This window comes from Alligator sinensis, unplaced genomic scaffold (assembly GCF_000455745.1).
Source record: "Alligator sinensis unplaced genomic scaffold, ASM45574v1 scaffold69_1, whole genome shotgun sequence".
NCBI classification, from domain to species: domain Eukaryota; kingdom Metazoa; phylum Chordata; order Crocodylia; family Alligatoridae; genus Alligator; species Alligator sinensis.
The window spans coordinates 664,683-687,804 of NW_005842443.1; the positions used below are offsets into that span (position 1 = coordinate 664,683).

At 42.3% G+C, this 23,122-nt stretch overlaps 1 protein-coding gene across 2 annotated transcripts in view; it reads right to left on the minus strand.

Moving 5' to 3' along the window:
* Positions 1–379: 379 nt before the first annotated feature.
* Positions 380–23,122, minus strand: part of VPS26C (VPS26 endosomal protein sorting factor C) — a 33,541-nt gene continuing 10,798 nt past the window's right edge. Inside the window, exons 2-8 of one of the 2 annotated variants that reach the window (XM_006030390.3) lie at positions 18,916–19,059; positions 17,410–17,559; positions 10,025–10,105; positions 6,259–6,333; positions 5,262–5,412; positions 4,526–4,678; positions 381–3,290 (exon numbers count right to left, since the gene is read on the minus strand). In XM_006030390.3, the coding sequence (XP_006030452.1) occupies positions 3,208–3,290; positions 4,526–4,678; positions 5,262–5,412; positions 6,259–6,333; positions 10,025–10,105; positions 17,410–17,559; positions 18,916–19,059 (837 nt within the window). In that variant the 3' untranslated portion in view covers positions 381–3,207. Of the gene's footprint in view, positions 3,291–4,525; positions 4,679–5,261; positions 5,413–6,258; positions 6,334–10,024; positions 10,106–17,409; positions 17,560–18,915; positions 19,060–23,122 lie in introns of both variants that reach the window. The other variant, XM_025212062.1, reaches the window with a different exon arrangement.

Here is a 23,122-nt window from a genome sequence, read left to right on the forward strand (position 1 = left end):
GCAGGCAAGAAGTGACTTCACACTTCAGTCGTAGTTGCAACAATTCTAATCTCTAGTCGCTAATCGAGGAGCTTTTGTAGACCGGGTAGCTCGGGTCTAACTCAGGCATGCAACACGGAGGATACGTCGTAAGGCTTCGACGACGGGGAGTCGCTGGCAGGTGATCAAACTGCCGGAGTTCCACTCCAGGGGGAATCACGGAGTTCTCCAACTAGGGTGGAAACGCCCCTAACCTTTTAGGGGGGTGGAACCGCCCTTACCCTTTTATAGGGCTGGCGAGCCAATTGCCAGCCACCATGTGGGAATAATTTAACATCGGCCAATCGTGTTATGCAAATCTGCATATCCTCGGCGGGAACTCTATCCACACCGGAACTCTTCACCATGCCGAGAATTCCCCTGCCTTACCGTGCCTTGTGCTGGAAAGTTCCACTGTGTCAAGGCACTGATCCAAATCAGCTCTGACAAGCATCTAATGTGGGGCTGTGGCTTTCTCTCTCTGGGGGGTCAGTCACCTTCTTGGAGTTTAGGGGTCAGTGCACTGAACCTATGCACTTTTTAGCACAATGCTGCTAGGTAGAAGGAACTTTGTCAAACTCCAGCAGGTCTGAGTTTGAGCTGAGCCTCTGAGTTTGAGAAACTGGGTCCATCTTTCCCCCACCCCACTTCCTTTCCACCACTCATTTCATGACCCACCCCCATCCGATTAACTCGCCATCTAAGAACAGGGATAGAAGCCTGTCCTGTTTTCACCAGGCCTGTAGTGGCAACTCACAGCTGCGGCTTCTAGTTAGGCCTCTGTTCACTAACCCTCTAGTGGCAAGTCACAGCTGTGCAAGTGGAGGACAGAGAAGGTTTTTAGCCTTAGGGTGTAACTACTCCAAACTCAAACTAGCACTAACACCAACCAATGTCTGAACAGGTTTAAGGCTCATACGCTAAGGACAATGTACAGAACGTTTTATGTATAATCGTGCTTCTCCAACTCCTGCTAAAACACAGGGGAGTTTTTGGAGGAATAGCCTTTTTCTACTTTTCAGCAAAGGTCCTGGGATTAAAAAAAAAAAAAGCGGGGTGGGGGGCAGGGGGAGAAGACCACTCATATTACCTAGGGATTAGAAAACTGATGAATACTAATAGAAGATTGATATACTGTTAACCTGAAAAGGTGCTTTCGTTGGAGCAATCAGGTACAATTTTTGGTATACTTCTGTTTTTCCTGCATGAGTCTCCTGACGCAAGTATGGTGATCTTTGTAGTTTGTGTCTTAGCCTCCCAGAGGGATCAAAAGCAGTACAAAGGAACAATCCAGACTGGTGTAGTAGCATACTGTCAGCAGCAGATCAGCTATTTATACTGTAGCCAGCAGAAGGACACAGTACCAGTATTCCTAAATGAGGCGGCAGGATTCACAGCCATTTTTTTAGATTTTCATTAACCAGTGAATTCACATGGTAATGTTGGCTTTCGGCAGTAGACGGCACCGTAGGATGAGCCTGTTCTATAGCCTAAGCACACACAAATGTGTTCTCTGGATTACTAAAGGGAGGTTGATACAATTTTTTACAGCATCAGCACAATTCCACTCTGAAAGCGTTACATTAGGTATTTACAATTTCAGATGTTTATTCCTAAAATACAGGAGTTAATGACAGTTTTGCGATTAGAAGCAGTAAGCCATGTTAGTCTTGAAGACAAGCAAACAATAGGGTAGATGAATAAGCTCTCTCAAGCAGCAGCTTACTTTGTCACATGCGAGAATTTCCCATCTTTTGGCGTTTTCCTTTTGTTTGAAGGGATGGGTAAAACTAGATGTTTTTGTTAAATATCTTTACTTCAAGAAGGAAACAACTAGATACCCAATTTTCTTGTTGTGTGCAATACAGCCTGCTCCCCTGGGAGCTTTATTTGAATTCACAAAAAGAATGTGTTGCTGCTTTTCATTCTTTTTAACACCATCAAAATAGTTAAACTCCCACATCAAACCCTTCCCCCCACCATTTATATATATGCAGGCAATTTTCCTAGTCACTTATCCCTGCCCCCACACAATGTTGTCTTGACATTTTCAGTAAAACTTTGCCATTAAATCTTCCAATGAAAAAACGGGGGGCACCTGGAAACTCTGCCCCTAAAGAGTTCGAAGTACCCATAATGTGCCATATTGCACCCAAAAGGGAGCTATGTCAGCTGCTGAAGTGTAAGCACGTGCGTTCAGTCGTTCACACAGTATTCTCTCTGCTTTGCAATAAAACCAATCACAGGAAGGAATTACTTTTGATTGTAGCAGCCAAGCATAGCACCAGCTTTCATTTGATGTGGTTGTTCACATGACAGCAGATTACAGGTCATAATTCTGCACCAAAACTACAATGTAGAAAAAGCAGTCAGGTGGATCGGGGCAGGAAATAAAACATGAAATAGGTAATCAAGGGCAAGAGTTCTACTCCAAAACTGTACCAGAACTTTCTTTGATAGCATGGTTCTCTTTGTGCAGTGGAGCTTACATAAAGAAGTGACCCAGCTAATTAGAGTGAAACAGCTGTAGCGGTAGAGCCCTTTAGTTTTGAGGCAGTTTCCAGACTAACACTCACTTCCTAATCCCACTCAACCGCACTTGATCGTGTCATGATTTGTACTCCTTGTGAAATACTCATCCTGTAACACCATCTTGCAGTTCTGTAGCACTATTTATTAGGTCTCAAAACATTTTATGAACATTCGTTTTGCCCACATCCAGATGATGGAATGTTTAGAAAACTCCAAGCGTGTGTCTCTCTCTACCCAGAATCAATATACAAGCAGAGACTTTAGTGGAAAAAATCCTTAAAAAGGAAACATTTAAGCATTTAGTACAAGTGCTAAATTGTGAAATAAGCAGAGAAACTTCCTGCACTATGTACCTATGAATGTGCAAAAACCATCCCTTATGGGTGCCTGGAAGAGAAGAGGGGTAAGGCTGTTGAATTCAAACAGCTGTACCTGGGCATGAATCTGAGCAGAAAGGAAGTCACAAATAGTACTGTCAAAGGGTTAGGTAAGGCTTACAGAGAATCAGATGCCTCCTGACAGATGTCAGAAGTGCCACGAGGAAACACTTTCTCCTCCAGTCAGAACACAGTTTAAAGATGTGAACCAGATTCCATTTGATCTCTGCAGAATTTCCTCCTGCCTCAGTTAATCCTTAAGTGAATCTCTTCGGAGAATTTACATCCGGCAAAGCTTCAGTGGGAAATTCTCTGTGATGAGATGATCGTCATGCAGGAGGACAACAATATTAACTTCAAATTCTGGGGGGGAGTGGAAAAACAAGACATAGGAGCTCTAAATTAGCTCAAATTATACAGCAGAATCAATGACAGCATGGTGCCATAAGTTCCTGCACTCAACTGTTCCATCTCATAAGACTCGTTCAGTCAGTTTTTACTATTCTGGATTTGTCTGTCACTGGGCAATTTGATAATGCATGAAAGAACTGGGTGAGATTAAATGACCAATTACTTGCATTAAAGACTTTGAATGACCTCTAAAGAGAAAAAGCTTCCTTTGGGAAAGGACTCCTGTTCACAACACTGAAGAATGTCTTGCACTTTACCATGAAAGTCATGTGGTGGTGTTTAGACCTCTAAATGAGCTTTCTCTCAGGGCAGTCTCTCTCAAAACAACAAATGCTGCTCTGATATATCACAGGCGAAGACAGGTGAGAATGGATAAAACAGTCTCCATGCAAGGTAATTCCATAAGACATTTCTGAGAAGGGGGAAAACTTAACTTGGCTGAGTTAAAAAAGGAGCTTAATATGTGCTTAAATGCATGAGGGAGGCAGGGGGATTTTAAATATCTCTACATATTATATATTGAGATCAATACAGAAATCAGTTAAGATGCCTGGGGCAGTTCTACTCCAGTTGCGATTCACAGCTTCCATGCTCCTGGGAGCTAGGTGGGAAGAGATCTGCTTTGAAACAACATATATTTGAAATATGTTCAGTAATTGTGAATCATTGCCACCTACAGCAATTGCTTTGGATTTATCATTTATCTGTTGTGTTATGGACACGTATCAAGTGACTCCAGGCTGATCAAAGCTTCACTAGGTTAGACAGCGTGTAAGAGAGGAGCTAGCAAACATCTCTCTCTCTCTCTCTCTCCAGTTTTACCCCCGTTTCCCTGCTACTTGTGCATGCTGTGAGCATTAAACACATTTAGACCCACCTGAAACACATTATTTGGTATCAAAATCTGTCCTCTGAAGAATGTGACTGGTAAGAATTAGCCCATATCATTATGAAGCCATTTAGAGTACAAAAATGGGGCCTAAATCCTATTTATCCATAAGAGCTGTGCATTGTGTACACTTCATGCTACTCCAGTAACGTACTGCAACCTCATTTGTGGCTCATTATGGCTAGTGGTGGTCATCTATATCATGGCCTCCTTAAGCAGAAGAAATTACAATGAAGCCAACAAGTTGTTTGAAAAGGTCACTGAAGGTGCAAATATTTAAGAACAGCTCCCTGCTTACCAACTTTGAAGTTTGTTGTTTCCAGAGTAGGGCACGTGAACAGCCTGGGGAATACCATGTATATAGGAATAGGCAGGCCTCTGCAGACATCACCATCAGCAATTTGAATATTCTGAATCTCTGTGGCATCTCTGGCATAACCTTCTGCACAACCTGGAGAAAACAGAAAGCATTTTGGTGAAGAATTACAAGACATCTGAACACTGAACGATTTTCCAGATTTTTCCAGATAGCACAAATTCTTCCCCTTCACCCCACAAACTTCAACCTTAGAAACTTCAGTTTAAAAATGTTCATGTCAGGGTTGCCCAAATGGCGGCCTGTCAGCTGTATGCAACCCCCAGGCTCCCACCCAGCCACTGCTTCCCAATAATTCAAGCTGAAGCAGCAGCCAGGGGCTCCAGGCTCCCCCTACCCTCTCCAGTTTCCACATCCAGCTCCTGCCCCAGAGGGTGAGGCCAGGGCACCTGTGAATGTGGTGGAGCAGGCAGGTGACCCCTTGCTGGTGTGGCCTGCCACGCAGCTCCTGGTCACTCAGAAGCTGGACAGCCCTGGTTTAGATTATGAAAATGAATTCTTAAAAGCGATCCCTTCAAGTTACAAAACATAATGCTTCCAAATATCTTTTCTTCAACTGCTCTGTATAAATGTACTATGTTGGTTTTAAAGTAAAGTACAGTAAGTATTCAGATCAATATTGCAGCCTATTCAAGTTAGTCTACATAAGGCAACCTACCACAAGTTTCCACACGTACTAACTGCAATTCAATACTTTTGATGGCTGCTTCTGCATTCTCCACCACCAGTTCCCCCATTAATGGCTGCGTAATGATGCAGTTAGTCGAGCTGAGATGACCTCTGATGAGAAATTTTGGAAGCAAGGCTCTCTAAAGGTGAGGTAGAAAGAAAACAAAAAACCCACACATTTAATCAAATAAACATAGAGAATGCTGGCTTGACAAAGTCACCTATATGGCAAGAACAAATGAAAATTACCAAGGTAAATAATTCTCTCTTTAGTAATTTTCTTGTTTTCTAAAAAAGCAAAACCAGGGAAAACAAATTCAGCTGTACATGGGAGAAACATATTCTGCTGGTGGATTTCACAGCTATTTGCTGACAGCAGAGAAATGCAGAGACTCCAGAAGCCTGGGTTTCATTCAAGGCTCTGGCAGGGATTGGGCTCTCATTGTCACAGACCCACTGGTCCCATTAACACAACCTTCTTCAGCTTCATATTCCTACCTTCTCTTCCAGATATTTTGGCCCAGCAACCCTCTACTAGTTTCCCCCCAACCCACAGTCTACACTCACCTACCACTTCTCTCCCCACTCCATTCCCAATCAGAGAAGGGAGACTCTGAAGGGACTTGGTCTCTGGTAAGAGACCTGAACTCAAGTTTCCAGCTCTAAGTCCCAATCCAGTGCCCTTACCACCAAATTAATATTATCCTGTCTAGATAAAAGCCAGATATTTTTCTCCCCAGCTGCTAAAGAAAAAAATCAGCTGTTAAAATACATAAACATAAAACAACAGGAGTTGTCTTTCACTGAACTGCTGCTTACAGAAACAGGAGTCACAAATAGGCAAAAAGGGGGAAAGAACCAAGGAAAGAACTATGACTAGCTACAGAGCATTGTAACAGCAGCTGCCTCTCTTCTCATACCAGCTCATACTGGGGGTACAGGAGTCATTCAGAACTACCTAGTACATTATAAAACAGAAGCCTTACCTCTTTAACATTCTGTAAGGTTTCAGGTGTAATCGTGAAGTCCACTGGGCTTGGCATCAGCTTCCCTTTCTGAGGCTGCAGCATAACAAAAAATAGCACTCATACCATAAACTACTTATACACTTAGAATCTTAAAAAGAAAGCAACAACTGCACACAATTGTTTGAGAGCCTAAATGCCTAAACATCTAATTGTGAAAGATGCTGAACAAAACTACACCAAGCTCTCTACATAACAAGGAACGTGTGCATTTCCTGCATTCCTTATTTCAGAAAGTGCAATAAACTAGAACCCAAATTTTGATATGATCCAGATACAAATCCCCGGATATTACAAAATAACTATGATTTGATGGAATCCCATGCAAGCGGAGCTGTAGTATCCATTATTGCAATACAGCATTCATCAGTTACTGGTGCAAGCACTGGTTGTGCTGAGAACCCAAAGGTTTCTGACAAGTAAGGGAAGAAAAACCCGCAGCATCCTTATAGGCTTGGCAGTGCTATGTTGGCTAGCACTATGGAAGAAAGAGACTTGGGGGTCATCATTGACCACAAGATGAACATGAGCCTGCAATGCAATGCGGCGGCTAGTAAAGCGACCAAAACGCTGGCTTGCATCCATAGATGCTTCTCAAGCAAATCCCAGGACATCATTCTCCCCTTGTACTCGGCCTTAGTGAGGCCGCAGCTGGAGTACTGCGTCCAGTTTTGGGCTCCACAATTCAAAAAGGATGTGGAGAAGCTTGAGAGAGTCCAGAGAAGAGCCACGCGCATGATCAGAGGTCAGGGAAGCAGACCCTACGATGACAGGCTGAGAGCCCTGGGGCTCTTTAGCCTGGAAAAGGGCAGGCTCAGGGGTGATCTGATGGCCACCTACAAGTTTATCAGGGGTGACCACCAGTATCTGGGGGAACATTTGTTCACCAGAGCACCCCAAGGGATGACGATTAGGTCGAATGGTCATAAACTACTACAAGACCGTTTCAGGCTGGACATAAGGAAGAATTTCTTTACTGTCCGAGCCCCCAAGGTCTGGAACAGCCTGCCACCAGAGGTGGTTCAAGCGCCTACATTGAACACCTTCGAGAGCAAACTGGATGCTTATCTTGCTGGGATCCTGTGACCCCAGCTGACTTCCTGCCCTTTGGGCAGGGGGCTGGACTCGATGATCTTCCGAGGTCCCTTCCAGCCCTAATGTCTATGAAATCTATGAAAGTACACCAATAGCTTATTGATACAGAGCTGGGTGTGCCAAGAATTTGGCTCTTTCATTTTACATTTTACATTTCATTTAAAATTTAAAATTACAGAAAGTTTTATGGGTCAAATGATACATGCTCCTTTATTCTTAGTTGCTAGAAAAGATTGGAGAGATTGATCATGCGTTTCCTCTACTATTCTCAATATATTCTTTTTTTTTTCCCTCTAACTCCCTTCCCTTACCTTCCAAGGTTCCCAGAACTTTCTGAATTCCTCTCATTTTACCAGAGGCCCTTACAGCTTGTGGCCCAAAAGCCATGTACTGGAAGCAATCTATAGGTGCTAAATTTGGTGCACCCTCATTGATTTTGCCAGGTGAGATTATGGCCTTCTAACAGCACAGTTTGGCATAATGAACTCCACCAAGTTGGCTTTTGCGGTCTCTGCTGCAAGATCCCAACCTTGGCCCCAGAGCAGCTCCCTACCCAGCCCCACAACCTGCCAGTGCTGCTGGGGCCACTCTCCATGGAAACCTTGACCCCGGCACTGTTAGTGCCACTGCTACTGGAGTCTCCATGGAAACTGGACGCAGCAACACAGGCAGGGGCTGCTGGGAAACGGCTGCTGAGCAACACTAACAATTAGCAGGTCCATCCAGGGTATCATGCAGATGCAGCTACACTGCTTCCATTGGACAGGCTTGAGGGAACTGGTGTCAAGCATGGTAAAATTTACCAGGTAGACAGGCTAAAATGAGTTTCAAGTGACCAAAAGGTCCCTGCAGTTTTCCTGAAATGGCAGCCTTGCACTTTCCTGGGAGAGGACAGTTTAAAGCAGTCATATTACAATTCAGCATCTGCAGCCCCTTTACCCTTGTTCCCCAAAAGAGATGTGTTGTCACTGTTTGCCTTGATTCATATTTCATATTACACTGAAAATCATGAACATCAGGACTGCTGATGCCTGTCATTCAGTGCTAAGGGTCCCAGCTGTGCGCTGCTGGGATGAGTCACAGTGCTACAATGACATCAAAAGACCTAACTGGAACTTTGCAATTAGTTTTAATAATCCCCATTACTTAAGCCTAATAGAAGTTCCTCATAATTCCAAAACAGGTAAGTGCTAGCTAAAAAAGTATTTTTACTTATGGAGAAATACAGTTCAACAAATTCTGCCACAAGAAATAAGGTTGAGGGAAATAGCACAATGTGTATCAGTAAATCTGAGAATTACATGGACAATAAAACCTCATTAATTCACTCTGACTGGGATACTTGTGGTAATTTATTGAATCATGAACTAGTGAGTGCTGAACTGGGAACTGGCTATAAAGCAAGGATACTATACAGCACGTAATTTGTTCATTATTTTGACAACCGTGACTTATTTATAATGCTGCATAATATACCAGTAAGCGTAGTGTAGCATGTGTAGTGTAATATATTTTGTAAAATAATGAAAGCTTAGAAATAAGAGACCTCCCCATAGTAGCTTGCTATTAAATCTTTGCTGAGAGATGGGCATTTCTTGCACTCGTTAATGAAGTTCTACTATATTTATTTTCTCCATTATCACAACAGGAATGAAAAGTATTTAAGTGTATTAATGTCTTATTAACATCCTGTTAAAGAACTCATTGTGGGAGCTAAGTATGTTCTAGCAACTTTTGGAGAAGGAAATTTATTTTTGTTAATTTTGCACGGCTTGTATCAATTACAGATGCTCTGGACATGTCTACATTTCAGTGATAGCAGTGATACTCCTTTTGATGAAAGTTCACAGGATGAAACCAAAGGCAGCTCCTGCTCCAGATTCTGTAATGAGTTCCAACCAGAAGCAGTGGGCATGCATGCACAGCTAATTGCAGGATTGTGCATTAAGTTACAAAAGGGATGTTTGGAGTGACTTGTCATCTGTAAACACCTGGCTGAAAACAAAACGTATTTGAGACATTGGTCTTGTGGAGTCTGTGTGTATTTGCTCACTTGTTTCCAAGCTGATGCACTCCTATCTCAACACTTAGACCTAGGGACTTGAATCTCTAATTAGGCATCTAAAGTAAAAGAAAATGTAAGTGATCTTTTTAAAATGGCGAGCACCCAAAGCTCTCAGTACTTGCAATCAGAGCTCTGGAGCCTTGACACGTCCAAGGAAAAGAAATCAGTTCAACACTTTAATAGTGAGATACTGACTAGATCAGCATATAGCTAGGAAATGAAGTGAACAAGCAGTAGAATGAGTCTAAGAATTGGATGGGAAAGTGGGAGGAGCTCACAACATAGTGAGTTCAGCATTTAAACCATGTCTGTACCACTTAAAAAGGCACCTTTAAATAAAATTAAAGCACAGAGGTTGCATAAATATACCTCAAAGTGACTGCAACCTCTAATACCTTTAACTTGGGAACAAAGATGAGTTTGAGGCTGACTACACTCCTAACTCTTGTGTTATGCTTTGTTCATAAAGTGTCACAAAACATATAAAAGTTTTAATACTGCATGACAGGACTGGTGCCAAGTAGCACTACACAGGGCAAAACTGCCAAGGTGAAAATGCCAACTTACCTGTGAATGGACAATGAATTCACAAGTCTTAGTTAGGTCCTTAGCCAATAGAGAACGTCGCATGTCACATCGAAGAGTATACTGCGTGGAGGAAATAAATAAATAAAAGGTGAGTGGGGGAAGAGCACAAAAAACTTTAACCTTAGCCTTTCCCCCTCTATCTCTAGTATGAATACAGAGACAAATAAGCACAGAGTGACACTTACTGTTAATATTAAGGTTCCATTTGTAAGCAGTTTATAGAAAGATTAGCAGGCAATTTATCTTTTTATTAATAAATACTCTTACAGCAGTCACTAACCTTCGATTAGAATCCAGCTCATGTCTGTAATAAGCTTTACATTGATTAATCATTTGACAATTTTCACATGCTCAATCTGATTATCAATTATAACTAATGAACATCTGCATTGCTATTAACACTCAGAGGCATTAGTAAAAAAATTACGCCCCATTACACTAAATGGTGAATACATGTGTAGAAAGATATGGCCCCTGCCCAGAAAAGCTTACAATCTAATCATGTTTCTTTACTAATGAACAATAAGTGGAATAGTTGCAGCTATTCCTGGCTGAAAAATAGCCTTTACTTTTTTTAGTCCAATCATTACTAGCAGAATTCTTACCAAGACTTCTGTACTACAGTAATGAAGAAACTGTGCAAGAGACTCTAATACTAATTCCATCAAGATAGCATTCCTCTGGTTTCTACAGGAATACTGTATGCTCCAGTCAGCCTACACTTTCATAAGGCACTCTCAACCCTTGCAGGTTGGTAACCTTTTATTCAAAGTCAAAAAACTTTACAGTAAATGCAAAAGTGCTCTGAATGGTAATAATAAGCCTATAAAATGGGTGTTCTTTGAAACAAAGAGCACCCCAACTCAAAGGGATAAATGTGAGACAAGCTTTGGGGCACAACGTGCCCTTTTTAGGTCTGGGGCTTGCTTCTTCCCTAGACCTGAAGAAAGGCACTTTGTGCCCAAGAGGTTGTCTAAACTTCTCTCACAACTATATAAACAGTTGGTCCAATAAAAATATCACTAAAACTAACAAACAAAACTTATTTCTTGCATATCAACTGGACCATCATATCTACAATCACACACTAACTATAGAACTTGAGGGATAAGAGTGTGCAGGGAGCGGGAATATAAGGACTTTTTTGGTATTGTCTGAAATAAAGTTCAATGACTACCACAATATCTAAGCCCCTTGCCCTATCTAATATATTTACCCTCACATCACCTCAGGGAGGGGTCTGTTATCCTTAATTTTCAGAGAGGGAGTAGAAGTGTGGGAGAGACTATGTGCTGAAGTCATACTCCAGAACATTATTTTGCTGTTAAATTCCAGGCTAGTAGCAGTCAGGCAACATTTTATTTCCAGGAGGAAGGAGTTGTGAGGGGGAGAGGAGGAGACCAAGGGGAGGGGAGCAGGAAATAAATAACTCTTCATTAAAACTCCTCTTTTTCTTTTCTTTCTTTTGGGGGGGTGGGGGGGCAAGGGAAGAAGCTGGGTATGTGACAAGACAGGAACAGCCAAAAGGTACCGCTAACTTCTGGTGCCTGTTGTCCAAAAACATATGCCGCTAAAAATCATGTCTGGCAAAATTATCAATATTGATTATAAACAAATCATATGGTTTATAGAAAACAGCTCAATTTGTAGGCTGTTTTTACTCATGTTTACTGCAGATAACATATGCTGCACTAGGAAGAAAGCCAAGGCTGAAAACAGGTAGGGGAAAACAATACTTAAACTTCAAAATTTGAAAAAAGGATGTAAGGAAACCTAAGAGCAGTCAGCAGGAGATGCAATTTAGAAAACAACTCTAAGACATATGCAAAGTGATAGAATAATGCAAAATTTTTTTGGTGGGGGGAGAGGGGAGAGAACGAGCTTTTGTGGGGCCCTTAGAACAATCTGAATTTCAATAAGCCATTGGGAGTGGCTCTTCATAAATGGAAAGGAAAAAGGTCATTTCAAGAATTTGCTGAAAAAAGGAACTGTAATAATTTAAAAGGAAAGATCCTTATCCCTGCAATATGCAGAGGAAAAACAGGTCTATTTAAGTTATCATTCTCAAGTGAAAGAAAAAAAACCCTCTCTGCTTGCTGTTGCTTTCTCCTTAAAAATGAGCATTCACAAAGCAGCTAATTTTTGTCCTCTGAACAGAAAAGCAGTTTGGCAAAGTCAGAACTGAAAATGGAGAAGTAGCTTTTCATACAGGGCACATCTACACAGGCAATTACTTGAGCCTAGATTTACTGTGCAGTAAGCAATTTTGGCTAGGTGTCTACACGTGCAGAGACTAGACTGCAAATTTGCTGCCAGGCCGCCGCAGTGCACCCCTGAGGCTACTGGGGGGAGCTCCAGGCTCTGGCTGCAGCTGCAAGCACCTGGCAGCTCTTTAAAAGGCCGCCCTACTCTTTGCTCTCTGGGCAGCCACTTCCTGTGCTCAGAAGCAGCGTGGGAAGCACAACGGCAGCTTTGTCTGTGCCCACTCTGCCTCCCTGCACTATGGCTGCCCCAGCCCTGGCAATGAAGAACAGTGTCCCCAGCTCCTGCTGGCCACCTTGATCACCCTGCTGGCCCACCACGCTGACCAATGGCTCCCATGGCCATCTTGCCCCACCCAGCTCCCCCATGACCAACCACTGCCTGCCTGCCCACAGTGTGCCCTCCCAGGACCACTGTTGCCACATAACTGCCACCACCAGGAACACCGATAAGGGGCCCCAAGAGGCCACTGCTGAGGCCACCATCGCCTTCCTGGGCCTCCAGCACCATTACTTCTAGGCCCACCAGCACTGGTAGCAGCACCTTGTCCAGAAGAACTGGGGTCAGTGGGTGGACAGCTTCCATATGACCTGGGCCACTTCAGGGACCTGCTCCACTAGCTACAGCCCCACTGGTACTGCCAGGACACTGGCATGCGCCTGGCCCGCCCTGCCAACACCCACCTGGCCCTGGCACTGCTCAAGCTGCCTGCCAGCTGTGGGCCACCTGTTTGGTGTGGGCAAGGCCACTGCTAGGGAGGCGGTCCTGGAGGTGTGATGACATTGTTGGCTGGTCTTTGTGGCAGGGCCACAATACAGGACTGGCAGCTGCGCAGCAGAGGCTATGCCCCACAGCAGCTACAGGCACAGGCACAGGGCAGGCTGCCTGGGGTCTAAAGCAGGCAGGTGGCCCTTGCCCTGCTATCGGAAGCAGCCTGCAGGCAGGCCAAGCTAGCCAGGCTGGCCAGGGGCTGCAGCAGCCTGCAGCAACTGATCCGCACCCACCTGCCTGACAGGAGTGACCTGGCAGCCGCAAGGATGTGGAGCGCCACACAGAACCACAGGTCTTCAAAAAAGCAAGAATAGTTCAGCTGTGGCCTGCTCAGGGGCACACGCAGGGGGCCTGCACTGCGCTCAGGCTGCCTGTGATGTGTACCTCAGGACACTAAATGGCTGCAGGCTTTTATAGCCTACAACCACGGGCTGCCAGACAGAGTTAGCCCAGCGCTGGAGCAAGAAAGGCTCCCAGCCACTAGCCCTGGGGCTGGCCTCACCTGGCAGCAAATCTGCTGCCAGATCCCATCCACACATGAGTTATTGTGCAGTTACTAATTGCACTTAAATTTGCTACCTGCATTTATATATCTTCTAATATTATAAAACCCTTAGTCTGTTTGTCTATCTGTCCATATCACTTTATTTGAATTCTGATTGGGTGCCTTGGCAGTCAATTAAAGTGCTCTACACAGACAGCAACAGACGGTGGAGGGCTGCTATGACAGTGGGGATTGAGGGGATGGCCTCGCCCCCCTCCCCTGCTCCTTGGAGGCAGAGGGGGATGGCAGGGACCAGAGTGCCGCCATAACGGAGGGAATGGAACGGGGGGACAGAGACCCCTGGGTCTGCTTCTTGGAGCCAGGGGCCTGCGCCACGCCCCCCCCCCAACAACAGCCAGCAGGGAGGGGAGGCAGAGGGGAACAAGGGAAGTGGAGGTATGTGAGAGCATGCCTAGAGTGGGAGGGTGCAGGACTGGACCATTGATGTTGGTCTGTTTTGCAGCTCACAGACAACTCAGACTATCAAATAGGGCAGAAGAGAAGCAGTTCTAGTGCATACTGTGATACTGCAGACTGAGCAAGGCCCAAGAAAATGTAGGACAAAAAGAAACCACATTAACATAGGAATGAGTAACTGTAGTAAAAGGGGGGGGGAGAGGGGAGGCAGGGGCATCCTTTCAAGAACTGCTTCTGACCAGGTGCTAACTACACATTAAGTCTGAATCTCATTACCTGAAATAACATCATTTTATATTTATAATTTCAATATTCTTGAAATTACCTTTGACAGGTTAATAGATTAATAATTTCATCTGAAAAAGTGCTTGGTGCAGGTCTTTCAGTTCAGCTATAGAAGCTGGAGTTTTATTGGTGTTGTCTGTGCTATGTACTCTCTGCAGTGGCTGGAGAATTAAAATAGGGCTTGAATATTCCAATGATTCACCACCAATACAAACAGGACTGAAAGCTGTTTCTTTTAATGGCTTACCCTGAGCATTATCTTGATAAAATGTAAAACACTTTCCCATACGTCTCCCACTAATACAACATTCATGTTTGAGACCAGATTTTTAAAATATAAACATTCACTCTTCATTCTATTAGCCAAGAGAAAACTTCCAATTAAATGCACATTTACTATTATTGTAATATTACAGTAAAGAGCCCTCTTGGCTTTAGCTCCACCTGTCTCTGGCTGCCGGTTTCTAGTCTTGGCCCACTGATTTGGACTTGGCGCGCTCAGCCATCTCTGAGTATCTGGTCTCTGGGCCCCTCAGTCCTGCCTTACAGCTTGCCTCTGCCCCTCTGGCATCCCTAACCCTGGGGCAAAGCTGCTCTTGGTTTGGCATCTTACTAAAGTATTTGGGGCTCCTGCCATACACAGCACCAGATCTTCAACCCTGTTAGGGCTCTACCACTGGGTGCCCTTGCAGCACCTTTGTGGACTCCAATCCAACCCTTATAGCCACATTTGACCCTCCAGGACTAGAACAAAAATCCAACCAACTGCTTCAAACTCAAACCTATATTAGCACAACTATACTCTATACACCACCTTCACAGCACTCACCTCCCATAAATTAACCGGGCACTACTTCCCGCAGTCTGCTTCCTTGTGGAAGTTCTCCCTGCAGCCTGAAGGGACCATTTTCCCACACAGGCTCAGGGATGATGCTTATGTGCTTCGGAGTCCCACCTCCTTTCAATCACCTCCCCCCCCCCCCCCCCCCCCCCTCTTTTTTTTTAATTACTTAATTAAGGGTTATCCAGCACTCCTGCCACTCCATCCCCTTAAAGTGACAGAAGCCCTTGGCTCCCTGGTTTGGGTTCCTTCTGTTTGGATCGGCCACTTCAACTGCCACTCCCCTCACAAATGTTTCTCACAGTAGAGTATAGTTGTGCTAATATAGGTTTGAGTTTGAAGCAGTCGGTTGGATTTTTGTTCTAGTCCTGGGGGTCATCTGTCAGAGCTCCCACCTTCCTGGGGATGGATTGGGCACCAGCTCTGGATGTGCCAATGGAGTCTTCCCTTCCCTTGTGTCCAAGTAACAGGGTTTGGGTCCCCTGTTACACCTACTTATAAGGTTGCTCAATAAGATGTAAACCTCCAAAATACAAAGGAAAGAAGATCTCTCTCTGTAAGAAGTTAACATTTCTAAAATAGAACAAACAAGAAAAACCTGTTCCTGAGCCAGTGGGAAAGGAGACACACCACATCATGCTACTGGATTAGGCACAGACACCGCTGACAGCTGAACACAAGGTAGCATATTCTAGAACAGTGCGTGCAACTCTGTCCTGGGCCCCTGGCACATGTTCTTTTAAAGGTGCAATGGGATCTGATTTCCAATCCCACCAATTGCACCTCTTGCCATGTTATATGTGCCATGCCCTGCAGCCCCTTATGACCCAGAACTGGAACGTGCATTGTTCCTCAGCCCCCACAGGAGCTGAAGGGTACGGCAAGCACCATGTTGCCCTAGTTGATCAGCTCCCATCCACTCAGCAGCCTGAAAACACCAAGCGTTGCCATGCAGCTGGTGGACTGTATGGTAGGGCTACCCTGCCATGTTTTCAATTTAAGGAGCGACGGAAACCAGCCACAAAAGTTTTACACATTTTGCAAAATATTTTTATGGCTGGCTTCGCATGTTGTCATGCCATTAATTGCCTTAATGTGTGGCTGAGTTACTATTTATGGCACAATTAACAGGTTAGTCTGACCTTAAGTGTAACGTGTACCAGGTTGGATTTGTACTTGCTTCTGACAGACATCTAAAGGGTTGGCTTTTTTATACATACTTTTATTTTTAATGCTTCTGACAACACTCATGTAGGCAGTCATGCTGATAAAGCTACACTGACATTAATTTAATCGTTTGACTACTTTTTCTTTTGTTTACTATAGCACTACAAAATAGACATGAGAAGAGCTAGATTAAGAATATGTAAAAAAAAACACCTGATAACAGCACCTACATGAGTGCAATAACTACAGGTAAGAATTTTAAATAAGGTGATTAATACATCTTAGGACAGAAGGATCCAAAAAAGAAAGTTGTGGTTGGATATGTCACAGTACTTATCCTCATAATTCACCCATTAGAAGTAGGTGAAATCTCAGTGCAAGACAAAACTCCTGGGCTATGATACATTTAGAAAACCACTTTACATTATAAAAAATATATATATATGGATTTTAAAGGATGAGAAACATATTATGGCATTTAAATAATATCTCCCCCACCACACCAAAACACCTTTATTTAGCATTTTTATTCCTTTCTTGCAATTTTTACATCTCTTACTGATGTCAGCTGCAAAAAAAGAACTGGAAAGTGCTTCTTTTTACATCAGCTTTCTGTCATCTGTAAACTACTACTCCTTGAAGATTTAATGAGCCTGTCCCTTCCCATTGTCTTAGTAGCTATGGAATAAAGAAGATTGTGATTTCTTTTTTACTCAGTTTCAGCCACATAGAGGGCATCCATACACCATGGAGATGGATGTTTAAAAATGTTTGTACTAACTACAAGTACGACCTTGCTGGGGAAAAAAGAAAAAAGAATAGAAAGCTTAAAAAAACCCAACAAATCAACCCACACAACTGTAACATGGATCTGAAATCTTACAGTGTATGTTCACCGATTGCATAAAATTGGTAAAATCAAGAAGACCGAAGTCTAATAAATGTGATGCCATCTGGTAGAGCTACTTTCCCCTGGTACAATTTGCCATATTCCACAGAATTAAAGACGTTTCAAAGTGCATTTCCTGCAGACAATGCAAGTTCACCACATTTTCCCTATAAAGGCGGCGGTCTTACCTGAATATTGACAAATACACCGTGATACGTCTCATACAGAACTTTATTTCCCTTTACAAGCAATGGAAACTCAAAAGGAATTTCTGTTTTCCCACTGGGAAGTTTTCCAGGCTTCACCATTTCTAGGGTACTGTTTATAATTTGAATGGGCTGCAAAGACAAATATTGAGATGTTTAAAATAAATTAAAAAAACAATAAAAAAGAATCAATCAACAACAGCATTATGAGGCTCTATCAGCCTTTCTGAAAATTCAGAGTGCAAGCGACTTGTATATATAATTCTTCACTACTTTTCACTTGTTTAAGTTTATCTTATTCAATGTTTCTCAGCAAGAAAGTCTGCAATGTCCTGCAGATAAGACTGGTAGGTTAAGTATGTTAAAAAGCTAAAAAGGAGGCCTCAAGCACTTTGAAAAGCAGAGCTCCATTTTCAAAATCATAAACCTCAATAGCAGCAGGAGACATCTGCATGTGTATGTGCCAGTTGTGCTGTTAGCTCTTGGAGGAAACAGAGCTCCAAGAGGCAACCTATATTTAGCATCAGTATGTCATTGAAACAATGGCAAGTTCTGATTTGGCACTTGGCAAGGGAAGCCTGCAAATTCTCATGAAGAATGCCTACACCATGTAAAAAGACAACAGAGTTAAAGCAGCAAGATGAATGTCAGAGAAATGAATTTAATGAGTTCAGTATTGCTACAAAATATTTTATTTTCTACTACATTATTCACATTACTCTTCTCCATTTTTTTAACTGCTGCAAAACCCAATGGAAATATAAGGAAATGCCCTCCCCAATTCTTGTTCCAAGATCATTTGTATAATGAAGGTTCTTACATTTATAGAATGTAAGATTTGATTCAATTCAGTTTGATTCTATAAATAATAAAATTAAGGCATTCTATAAAGAAGATTATGGTCTAGTCTATGAATAAGATTAAGGTAAAGCTGAAATAGACAGCTTTATATTTTTGGCGCTGGTTGTTAAAGACTGCCTAGCCAGGGGAGATCAAAATCTTCCTTGAGTTTGGGACGTTCTGGCATGAAGGAGCACTGACTAATGGAGATTTCCCTCTCTCAAAAATAAAGTTCTTAAGTTGCTCAGATCTCACATTTGGAAGAGGGATTTAAGTTAAAAATAGGCTTCTCAATTAGCTTCCACTTCTGCTTTACTTACAAGTGTCCATTCCTAAAACAGACGTACTCTTTACCTTCTTCTTGCTTTGGAATAAAAAGCACAAATGTATCAGCATACTAGGGTTCATATCCTAAACATCTTAACAATTTTTCTTTAAATAAACTTGGTGATCAGTGAGGTCGAGTAAGTCTTAACACTCTTCTACATCTGAAAAAGTGGCAATGGAATTCTAGGCAACAGCCTAAAGTGGGAAGATGTGACTACCTATCTACAGTGGAGTAGCAGAAAACAGAATTAAAGAAAGATTCAGCTTGGAAAACAGATACAACTTTTTTGTTCCCAAAAGATCAGTCTGCACTGTTCTTACCTTAACGGAGTTATAGAAAGCTTCAAACATGCCAACGCTTTTAGCACTGAGCTGAAGATTTACCACTCCTTCCATTGTTAAGGAGATACCCTGGTGTTGGACAGTATCCTTACTCGTTATGACCACCACTCCAGAAAGAACTTCCTAACCAGACAAAAGCAACAAGGAAACATTTGTTTAAATTAATTTTTCTTTTTGCTATCACTGTGCTTAGATCATACAGGAACCCACAATATGCTACTTGTTGTCCAAATCATGAGACATCTGTTCCTGCCCCGATAAGCGTACAGCCTGAACAGACAAACACTGATGAAGAAGTGAGGGAGTCAGGATGGAACATACAAGGTAAGTAAGTGGTCAGGGAACAGCAAACAAGTCTTTTACTTACAAGCTTGCTTTTTAACAATACTCAATTTTCCACCCACTCACACACCCTCTGTCACAGCTCAAATCTCTCTTCTCCTTATCCTGACTCACAGATTGAGATCCATTATCTTTGTTTCAATATTCTCCCTCATAAAATTTAAATATTTCCTTTTACATAAAATGAGAAATCTATTCAAAAACAAAATGTGTACGCAATTGATTTGGTCAGTCAGTTCTGTGCAGCTGCTGCTGAAGTGAGGGTGGAGGAGTGGCTGTGGAAGCTTACTCAAGGAAGTCGTCCCACACAGCAGCAATTACAAAGAAGCGGCTAACCAGGACAAAGCTGGTGTCACTGGTGGAGTAGAAGTGAAAAAGAGGTTGCTTTCTCACTGTATAAAGAGATGAGGGGAGATAAAGTGAAAGTGTGGCCATTACAAGAAGGCTGAACATGATGCAGTAAGGAAGGCAGAGTCTGTGGAGATATTAAGGGGAGAAGGAGGCAGGTTGATGTGATCAGAATGATTGTCAAGGTCTTGGCAGCTGTGTTTGGAATCGATTGGAAAGGGCAGAAGCAGAACTTAGAAAAAGCACAATACAGTAAATCAAAAAGAAAAAAGTGATGAGGATGAAAGCAAAGGTGAGGAAAAACCAGCAAAATCTCAAAGTGACAAACAGTGGGACCAGTGGTAGTAAGAAGATGCAAGAGATTCTCAGATTGTGGACCAGAGCACTAGGGAAGATAACTGTGTTATCAGAGACAGAGAATCTGAGGCAGCAAAGAAAATTTTGACATAAGATCAGGGGTAACCTGCTCACATATTAAACATGAAGTGATTTAGAAGATCTCAGAGACAGCACTCCAGAATGGAGGGAGACATGTCATGAGCTACAAGGCAAAGTTGTGAATTGTCAGTATAAAGGTAAAGGTATTTAAGTGGAGAATTTCCTGTAAGGAGAAAGATTTACAACTCAAAATGGGAGAAGAACCCACCAGAAAAAGATTCTACAAGTATTGCCAGGAAGACAGGAGAACCAGGAGTGGAGACAGTGGTTTAAGGCAGCGTTTCTCAACCCACAGGTCACAAGAATATATGAAAAGGTTGCAAACAAACTTTAAAAATGGATTCTCCTTTAAAGGAGAAAAATGTGGGAAACTGGCTTTTCCCTTGCAGGCTGGCAGAGTTCCCCCACACACACTGGGGGGCTGGGGCCCAGGGGAAAGGGCAACAGGTTGGAAGTGAGGGGCACTGAGTCGAGACTGGCCATCGATGTTTACAAATGGGTCCTGGTACAAAAAAAGTTAAGAACCACTTGTCCAAGCCACCTTAACCGAACACAGAATACCATCATATTAGGGCCTGCACGGCACATACATAAAAAATCATCATCAGTATTAACCACTATCCACAAGAAGAAAAATACTTCCCTTTCCCTTACTCCTCAGTGTCAAATCTAGGGATTTTGTAACAACCAGGGAACTCTGAAAAGTATCAGAAAAGATAAAGTTCTTTTTTTGTCGGCTATACCATGGTAAGTGATATATAGTTATTCAGAACCTGTGAACTGCTCCCTTACAAGGCTGTTAAACAACATCTCATTTAAACTTTACCCCTAATACAAATGAACACAAATTCCAATAAACTCTTGGTCTACATTTTTGGCTTTTTATCGGTTAGGTTTACTTCCAGACAACCCATAGGCAACTATTCTGTCCAAACAAGATCCAAATGTTTTCACCGAAGTAAAAGCACATTTTATAGATTTCTATTCAAGGGTTTTTTGCCATAAATTTATGCCCTTCCACTTTTAGTGTTCATGCTTCTGAAACATTTCCTATACTTGACAGGTTCCTTTTCATCCTCAATCCTTCAGAAATATATTGGCTTTTCCTCTCTCTGTTTTTAAAAATAGCTAGAAATAAATACAGTTTTTTGTATGCATATATCACTGATAGATAAGCAAATATGTTTGTTGGCTACACTGCTATCAAGTCAACAGAAAAACTACAAAGACTGTAATGCTCAACAGAAGCTCTGCCCTGTTTAAAAAATGTCTTCTAACATTCTTTATCTGGGCAAACTGTATTCTGGAAAAATAAGTTATTTTTTTAAAAGTCTAAACTACATGCCATGTAATCCAAGGAAAGCACATGGATCACAAGCTTGAAAGTTATTAAAAAACCTATAAAGAAATTTTCTTGGGCCTTGCCTCTGTTGATTAGTGTTCTTTGCTCCACTGTTTGCACATCTTATAAGAGGCAAAATTATACTCTAAATTTAAAAGATCTACTCTATAATCATGTTCACACATGCCACCCTTTAAAACTACCACATTTACTTGAATCTAAGATGACCATGAATTTAAGACAGACCCCCCCAATAATTAGATTTCATACAGGAAAAATTTTAATTTGGTATTATTTTTATAAACAGACCTACTGACAAAAACTATAGCAATATCAGTAAGTCACAAATTCAACATCAGCTTCACTTCAATTCAAACATTAACTTTATTTACATTAGGTTCTGTCCAGAACCTAGTGAGTGCTATTCCTACAATTTAGGACTGATCATGTCCACATGCATTCTCGCTCTCACACTCTTCCTAAAAAATATCATCTTCAGTTCCATCCATAGCATTGGATATATAGCACTTCTTGAAGATTTTAATAATAGATTCTGAAGATACACTTTCCTAAAAAGTCAGAATCCATTGGCAAAGCAGTGCTATGCTTTGCTTCTTAATCCTTCCACCACGTGTAAGCACATGGTTCCCTGCCAAGAGCCATTCTGAGTACTGACACCGTAAATGGTCCTTAAAGGGCTTGTTCACTACGACTTCCAGTACTTGGGAGTTGAGATGTCATACTGGCAGATAGGATTACAAGATCACAATTAACTGACTGAATTTTTGCTTTCATACCTGGCGTTAAATGCCTTTTGAATGACTAACACTAATATTCCTCTTTTCTTTAGCAGTGCCCTAGGCCTCCATATCCACACAACATCTAACCAGTCATTCATCAGTTCACCTGACATCCATCCTTGTTCCTGGCATCTAACCACTATTCCTGGTGGCAACGTTTATTTTGACGGTTTTGCGTTTCAAAAATCACAGCGTGGCAATTTTCTCCCATCTGCCGATATTACTAACATCACTGTAATTCGTGACTATTTCCTGTATTTCTCATAATTATGGATCTTGCACCTCTCTCATGGATGATGATATTTCTCAGCACGTCAAAATGGACTGGAGTCTCATCAGCATTACTTATCTGGCCCAGCAGGTAATCATGAGTTTTGCATAGCCCAATAATGTACTGCTGGAATGCAACACGTTTTTTGCTGCAGTCTGATGGTAACATTTGTGCAAATTATGTTCTTTGTCTCAGGATTAAGCCACTACACTGCATCATTCAGATGCACCATCCACTACTTGTTGCCATTTTTAAGGGGAATACTCAATTCTTTCACTATTTCTAATGCCTTAAGTCAAAGCTCCTCATGGGTGACTGGCACTCCCTCCTTTCTCTTTTCTTGAACATAACTGAGAACTTGCTGATCAATTTCAGGAAAGTGACCTTGTTTTGGACTCCCAAATGTTTTCCACGTGAACTTAGCATTCTTGCATTTTCCTTTTGTCTCCATCAACCCATATTTGCATCAGTAACAATATACTTCCTTGCCCTCTCACAACTGTTTGTTTTTTTCAGCATAATTTATAGCCTTCATTTTAAAGTTTGTATTGTAGCTGCACCTCATTCCTTTTGATGTCTTCACATGTACACTGCTACTTCCTTTTTCATACATGGTTTGTCATAGGGGTTTCCCTGCCACTGCTT